This window comes from Epinephelus moara, chromosome 17 (assembly GCF_006386435.1).
Source record: "Epinephelus moara isolate mb chromosome 17, YSFRI_EMoa_1.0, whole genome shotgun sequence".
In the NCBI taxonomy this organism is placed as follows: Eukaryota; Metazoa; Chordata; class Actinopteri; order Perciformes; family Serranidae; genus Epinephelus; species Epinephelus moara.
The window spans coordinates 33,909,439-33,917,774 of record NC_065522.1 but is presented as its reverse complement, the minus strand read 5'-3'; the positions used below and the strand labels follow the sequence as shown (position 1 = coordinate 33,917,774).

The following is an 8,336-nucleotide window of genomic DNA, read 5'->3' as shown; positions in this document are numbered from 1 at the left end:
CATCCACTGATCTATGGGACACTACCACACTACACATCCTTGCTTGCCATGCACCCAGACGAAGAAAAGCGGAAGGTGCAGAGGGGTGGTTGCTGGGCCCTTGCGCTGGGAGCTGCTCCGCTGGGATTTGAACCCGGGCCCCCTGGGTGGAGGTGCTGGGCCTATCCAACTGAGCTAAACACATCTGACAGCCTGGTTAGCACATTATCAAATTCATCCTCACTCTTATATTACTGTAACATAAAGGAGCAACTGCTCCTGGTGGGGATCGAACCCGGCTCCCCCACGTGACAGGCGCTTGCCCTCTCCGCCACACTATCCACACACTTCATAATAACCAGTCCTTTACTCTCAATTATAGTCTGAGCAACCCTGTCGGTAGACCAGTGCTTTATAGGTCTACATTTGACCCTTGAACCCCAACCCTAACCCAATCCTAACCCTAACCCATTTGTTGTCCCAACCCCCTACCCCTAACTAACCCCTATTTAATTCCCAACCCTAATCTTATAACCCAAACCCTAGCCTTGGCCCGTAAGTTCACCCAAGAGGTCCCACAAATGTGCCAAAATAGGCCATTTATATTATAGATTTCCGTGTAGAGCCGCTGGCTTCGTCCACCACTTTAGGCCAAACTATTACACGAGGTACTCAAACTTCAATTAAACATAACCGGTTAAATGTAAAGGATGGGATATACGTAATGGCAAAGTAAATACAAAGGGTAAAAGGAAAAGGATTAAAGGGTTAATAAATTAATTAATTTAGCAAAATAAATGCACACACACAAATTCATAGACGTATATGGTTTATTTAAAAGGCTTAAACAACAACTTAAATAAAACAATTAATATAAACATCAACAATGAATAACTTCAAAAACAAGTATATTACACAATAACTTAAAATCAAACAGCCAACATACAAATTAGTTAAAAAACTAAGCTAAAACACAAGTTAAACAGAAGCTAAAAACAAATTTAAAAACAAATTACTTCATTTGATTAAAAACTAAGCTAAAACCAACTTAAACACATGTACAAAACAAACACAAATCACTTCATTGGGAAACTAATTGCAGCACAGTATAAAAGGCGGAGCTACCAGCAGACATTATAAATACAGGGTAGAATACACAGAGGTAGACAGAAGAGGAGAAGTGAAGATTGCAACATGTTGGAAGAGAGAAAGGCAAAGGACAGCAAAGCAAAAGGGAAATACAAAGCCAAAAAGACTCATTATTTTATGGTCAGTGCGCCTGAGGAAGGTCCACTGAGACCGAAACGTCACACAGGCCGACCACTACTAATGGCCAGTGGGCCACAATTTTTTGAACCCCCACCACCTTAGGGTGGTGATTGTTGGAGGGGGTCAGCATGGTCAAAACGTTCTGGGAGTGATGGACAGTTCACCATCCTCTCTCCATTAGGGTTAGATGGATTTCTGTCCCCAACTCCTAACCCTTGTTGGATTTAAAAGAGTAAATTCATGTTATTAGGCAATTTCAGATAAAAAAGTTCAAAAACTTAGAAAGCTATAACACAATAAATTGATTTAAAGACATCTACAAAATTTTGTTAAAAAATACTTTATCCTAATTCATTTAAAATCTTTAATATTGCAGCCAAATTCATTGGGGTACATTGATTGGGTGTTTAAATGTAAAGCTTTCAATTCCTTGGGCATTTATTGGGTTTAAATAAGACAACAATATTTAGGCGATAAATACATTTCATCTTTTCACTTACAGGAGGCGGAAACTATATAAGGGAGGCACAGGCAGCTAGAGCTTATTTCTGCTCAGATCACTTTACGGACAACATCTCCCAGAGACAGCCACTGTAGTGATTTCTTCTGTGTGTCCTGCCTGAAGAAGGTCCTTAAGGGACCGAAACGTCGCAGCTTTTTGGACACACTTTTTTTCTTTTGTGAAAAGGCCCATTGTTGGGATCCTTCATTTTATTTCATATAACCTGTTTTTAGGGACATTTTTATTTGGATAAAGCCCGTTTCTTGGGAACATTTTCATTTTGAATAAGCCCGTTTTTGAGGGACACTTTTATTTCATAAAACCCAAATTAGTAACACTTTAATTTCATAATTTCATTTCATTATAAATATAGATTTTATTTCATAAACATTATATACATTTCATGAAATATCATATAGGTTAAAATATTTCATTAGTATAAATAACCTAAAAACAGACATAAACAATACATTATAAGAGAAACCCAGCATGGGTTCCAGAGATGACGGACGGAGCTGGACAACTGTCCGCTATGGCAGACGTGGCCAGCGCCCCCGTCAAAATAACTGGGGGTTCCGGGATGGCGGAGGGTCCTGGGGGAAGGCCCGTGCACCTCCTGTCCCTTACGGGGGACGGGTTCAGTTCCCCTTCCCTAACCCTCTAATTGACCACAACCTGAACATGACCCCTGACCTTAATCACATCCTTGATCATGAAATGGGATTCTGAGGAGGGATGATGAACTGTGCCTCCCAGTCTCATCGTCTTCGACGATTAGACTCAACTATCTTCACCCTAACCCCCCCAAAATGTGGTGCACAGTATGTGGGTGAGACCCGTAACACGATGCACTTGAGGTTCACCCAACATCGTTATAATATTTTGAGACAGAAGGAGACACACACTCCTCTTGTAAATCATTTTTTATTACATGGGTGGCCGTCACTTCAAGCTACAGTCATCCAAAGTAATCCAAACTGGACAACTAACCAGACAGTCCAGGCTGAAAAACACTGGATAGTTGAATTAGACACAGTGTAACCCACGGGTTTGAATCTCAAGTAGGATGGCCTTGCCTGGGGGCAGGAATGGCCCATCCATTAATTTTGGCACCACTTCGCAGCACCAAAATCAAATTTTTGACCTCCCCCCCTATTCCAGGGGATAGGACTTTTAGTCACCTACTCCTAACCCTTAAAACAACAACACATGAATGAAAACATACAAAACAATCAAAGTTTGACTCTGAAACATTTTTCTGACAAACGAGCTGTATAATTGAAATTTTATTTTATTCTTGGTAACATGGCAACAACAACAATAACAAAACACAACGTGAAGAAGTGTTTCACTAACATGCACTTTGAGACAAACATCGTAATCCAGCGTAGCATCCTGCATTTTAACTTTAATTTATTCACTGGAACAAGAACTGAATAACTAAACTCACACCTCCGTCAAACACGTCTGACCTGCTGCTATTCACACCTGCTGACTTACTTTAAAAAGGTGGAAGGTGCCTTCAAGTACATCACATAAAATCCAAGCTTCACTTCAATGTGTGGAAACATAGAAAGTGAATTGTGGGAAGTTTCTTGTGTTTTTGATTCATTCTAACCTTGTCTTCACTTATTTATGATATTTTATTTTTTTTACACAACAAAATCAAAACTAAAAAATATAAGAACTAACGCACCATCATCATGTGACTGAAAAACAAATGAGTACTTTTAGTTCCAACCACACATCTGGAAACTGATTATTTATTATAACAACCTAATCACTGCAGCTCCAGTTTCATAAGAGGTAAAACACAAAAGAATATGATGGCAGATCCTGACGAACCACTTACATACATACATACATACATACATACATACATACATACATTCATTCATTCATTCATTCATCCATCCTTTAACAGTCTCACAAAGGGAGTCAGGAGTATTTCCCAGCATACATGCATGCACAGTACTCTAGGACATGTGACTACAGCATGAAAACATTTTTGTGAACTCTGTGTATCCACAGCTGGATGACACGGTCATTAATGTCGTTACTTACATTGACCTCCTTAAGACGGTATTATTACTTTGTTAGTTATTTATTTTTTTATTATCATTTTATAAAGGTATCATTTTCATTATACAAACTTATCACTTTATGAACATATTATTCTATCATGTCTATAAATCGTGTCGTAGACCCGTATGAGGCACAGAAATGTACTGGTTCAATATTCACTGGATGAAAGGATGTTGACCATTCAGAGCTGACTGACCTCCCGCTACAAACACAAAGTGACGTGACTATCCGCTCAGAACCTCATTCAGATTTCACATGTTTTGGCTGAAAATTTCTCACCAGCTGAATAAATGTCCTTTAAAATAAATTCCAGTCCTGAGGTAGTGTGTGTGTGTGTGTGTGTGTGTGTGTGTGTGTGTATGTGTGTGAGCATCATTTCTTTATCTTCTTCTGCCGATCCAGAAACTTCTGTCTCCTTTCAACTGGAACCTCATCCAGACTGATCCCATGATTACTGGCCCTGAGACACACACACACACACACACAGACACAAGGACACACAGACAGAAGGACAAGTTAGAAACAGAGTCATAATTTTATTTAAGTCTAAAAGTAAAATTTAAAAAATTATGCTTTGCAAATACGGGTGTGTGGGTGTGTGTGTGTTAGTTTGTTTGTTTGTTTGTTTGTTGGTTGTTACCCTCCGGTCAGGTCTGGAGGAACAGGAAGAGGTTTATCGAAACCATCTCGTCCTGTCAGCCAGTACGTGTCCATCGTTCCCTTCACCTGGAGGTCAGTCACAACAAATACGTCATCACACACCAGACTACAAACATGTAAACATCTCTGTCACAGTACAGTCCTGAACCTGATCTGTCTCAGGTTAAACAGTATGACTGTAACAAAGTTACTTTGAGAGGCAGTCAGTTTTAAATCCAGCAGCTTATGACATGTTGATCCAACGTTGAGTCCTGACTTTCATATTTTTAAACAAACAAAATTTCCTCTTAATATGGGTTAGGCTTAGGGTACATCATTTCATCATATCATTACGTCATTACTCCTGAAAACATCACCACTTTACATTTGCGCCTAAATCTGTCTATACTTTTTTTTAACGTTAACACGCATCAGTCATAACTGACGTCAAGTTGTCAAAACTCTTCACACGTTTAGTGTAGCAAAGTCTATGTGGACCTAACTGTTACTACCTTTCCAAAATCCACAACATTGTTCACACCCTGCCACCAGCGTCCACTCTTTATCTGCAGCACATTTTTTAAACATTAATACTCATATACATTAAACACAGGATGAAGTTAAACACATCAACATTTATAGAATATAGAAAGTGAAATTAACTATGAATCATTTTAAATGCAGCTGATTGAAGTGTGAGCTGAAAACCTGTCCAGGTGTCCTGATTTTGTCTCATTAGCAAACTAAGTATGACTGCCAACAAGGTTTTAACTGGATCAAGACCGACAAGTTGTGGCTGAGAGAGGGACAATTCATGAAGGACAGCCAAGAGGAAACCCAAGAGACAAGATCCACAGTTATTATGTTGGGAACTGTCGTCTCTCTTTGACAGAGGTCAGTTAGTTACAGTGCAGCCACATTCAGCCGCTGCATCAACAGAACTTGTATTCTGGTACATCATCACCCGTGTTTGTCCATCGGTGATAACTCAACTACATCTTACACCCTTGAACCCTGACTCAACTACATCTTACACCCCTGAACCCTGACTCAACTACATGATACACCCTGACCCTAACGATACATCATTTATCTAATAAAATATGTTGATTGTTTTATCTTTCATGTATCAGTGATTAAAAACAAACATGCACAGACCGTCCTCATAAAGTCAGCTCAACATTCTGGTTCGGTCTCTGTATCACTACGAACTCTCTTTCACCCCGCCTCATATCCAAAAACTAAAGTCCAATCAGGGCCAATCAGGGATCAGCACCATAGCTGACAACATCAGCAGCCAATCAGGGACTGTGTTCTAGCTGATGATGTAATATTCAGGCCATATCTTCCAGAACAGTAACGGTATTTGCTGAAGCAACAAGCGCTAATCCTAATGTTAACAGAGTAAACACAACAATAAGTGATGTTACTGCAAACATAGTCAATAACAACAAGTAAACACCAACAATAGTTTGACCTCACTGGGTTTCTCACAGGGAGAGATGTCACCGTTCTTCTGAACAGATTTGGGAAAAGCTTGATTTATTGATGGGCTCTGATAGTGATGAAGAAGATGTTAATGGTGTTTTCTTAGTCTGATTGGCTGAAGGAGTCTGTCTGTCAAGGTGAATAATACCGCCCACTGCAAGTGTTTGTACGAGCAGGGAGTCCAGACGGACACAGGGAGCAAAACAGGATGTTGAGCTCACGTCGTCAAGACAATTGTGCCAGGCTAAAAGGATACATGATGTGAAGAGCTGGACATGGACCCAGACAAACTGCACATACATTCATTTTTGTGGATGAAGCTTGAGATTGAACCTGACATTAAACTTCACAGGACGGATACTGTGATTGCACAAAGGGAGACTGTGGATGTCCAAGGTCAAACACTAGCTAACGTCACACTCGGCCTCATCTACGAACAAGTGCATACAAATGTTCTCAGTCGGCACATGAAATACGTGCATACGCAAAATCACCATCACATTCATGACACGTGCACACCAGCTGATTTTCTTTTTACTGCCGTGCATACATTGGTGAATAAGAATCATTTTAAACTGACAGACGTCTACCATTCTCTTTGCCATCAACACAAAGCCACGTCCCCTTTCTCTATTCCAGGTGTGTGATGGAGAAATACATATTAAAGTCCTGACACTGCAGAGTTGGACCGTCAGTCAGAAACAGCTGATCAAATATTCGTCTCTCTTTCTTTAAACATGTCATTCTCTCATTAGCTCTGTCCTGAAGGACTGGAACATCTTCTAACGGGGTCACGTATGACGTCCGAACTCCTGCTAGGACGTAAATCAGACTCTTTTATACACCCTGTTAATAATAATCATGTCATGGAAGTAAAAACAGTGGGAGGAGCTATATTACAGGCAGATCCAATAAAAACAATGTAAACGGTTTCATGTCAAAATGAACATTGTCAAATAAGCTGGACTGGGACACTCAAGTTTTAGAGTTTAACATTTTAATTCTGACAATAATTCATGAAGATAAAAGAGCATTATATTAACCCGATAGTTTTATATGTTGTTGTCTCTTGAAGCCTTTTTATTGGACATAGCTTTAATATGTTCATTAAAAAGTGTTTGAATTTTCTGAGACAGCCAGGCCTTCATCATTTCTGAGGCAAATCTAAAGGTGTTTGCAGAGCAGAAACAAATTCAAGAAAATATTGATGAATCCCAAATTTCTAGTAAAAGGTACGGTTTAAGAGCCGATCTGTTTGTGAATGACGCCCAGAGTGCAGCACTGCCCATTGGTCCCTACAACACAGAGAGGCTCATTTCTGTTCTGGTTAACCTGCATCATCTACTTGTGCCAACGGAGGAAAGAAGTCAAGGGGCAAGAAACTCCCCTACCTTCGATGCTGTGTGAGATAATGTGTCATCCCACAACTCTGCTGCAGTCGCAGACTGGTTTGCTGCACTTCCCCGGGAGAAAGGGCGTGCACAAGGCCGGGCTAAAGTTGCCCGAGCGGCAGCCCATTTGCCCTCTTTGGCTGAGCTGACACTCTAGAGGAAAAAAAAAAAAGTTTTATTTTTGCTCTTGTGGTTCCATAAATAAAACCTGGTGAGACCGTCCTAATGACGTCAGCTCAACATTCTGGTTCCCTCTCTGTATCAGTATAAAACTCGCTGTCACCCCGCCTCATGTCCAGGAACTAAAATCCAATCATGGCCAATCAGGGATCAACACCATAGCTGACAATATCAGCAGCCAATCAGGGACTGTGTTGTAGCTGATGATGTAATATTCAGGCCGCATCTTGCAGAACAGTAATGCCATTTCCTGATGCCTTTCAGTCTGGATTTCGAGCACATCAAAGCACTGAGACTTCACTTATGAAAGTTTTACATGACATTCATCTGAGCAGTGATGCATCAAAGATTTCGGTTCTGGTATTACTGGACCTCAGTGCTGCATTCGACACAGTTGACCATAATATACTACTACTCGAAAGACTAGAAAACTTTGTGGGACTTTCTGGCACTGTGCTAAATTGGTTTAAATCTTATTTACAAGACCGGGATTTCTTTGTGTCACTTGGCAATTATGAATCTGTGCGAACGAAAATTACATGTGGAGTTCCTCAAGGCTCCATTCTTGGGCCTCTTCTGTTCAACATCTATATGCTCCCTCTTGCTCAGATTATGGAATATCATAACATCTCCTACCATACTTATGCAGATGACACACAACTTTACATAACAGTGTCCCCAGATGACTACAGTCCCCTACATCTCCTAAATAACTGCATTGACAAAATCAATACGTGGATGTGCCAGAATTTTCTACAACTAAACACAGACAAAACTGGGATGTGCCAGAATTGCCCCAAAGA

At 40.4% G+C, this 8,336-nt stretch overlaps 2 protein-coding genes across 3 annotated transcripts in view; both read right to left on the bottom strand.

Moving 5' to 3' along the window:
* The window catches only part of LOC126403898 (phosphatidylinositol 4,5-bisphosphate 3-kinase catalytic subunit alpha isoform-like), a 102,493-nt gene that overhangs the window by 12,092 nt on the left and 82,065 nt on the right, over positions 1-8,336 (bottom strand). The window lies entirely within an intron of this gene.
* The window catches only part of LOC126403970 (retinal guanylyl cyclase 2-like), a 39,446-nt gene continuing 34,157 nt past the window's right edge, over positions 3,048-8,336 (bottom strand). For both annotated transcript variants that reach the window (XM_050066877.1, XM_050066878.1), the window contains exons 23-24: positions 4,476-4,561; positions 3,048-4,295 (exon numbers count right to left, since the gene is read on the bottom strand). In XM_050066877.1, the coding sequence (XP_049922834.1) occupies positions 4,208-4,295; positions 4,476-4,561 (174 nt within the window). In that variant the 3' untranslated portion in view covers positions 3,048-4,207. The remainder of the gene's footprint in view (positions 4,296-4,475; positions 4,562-8,336) is intronic.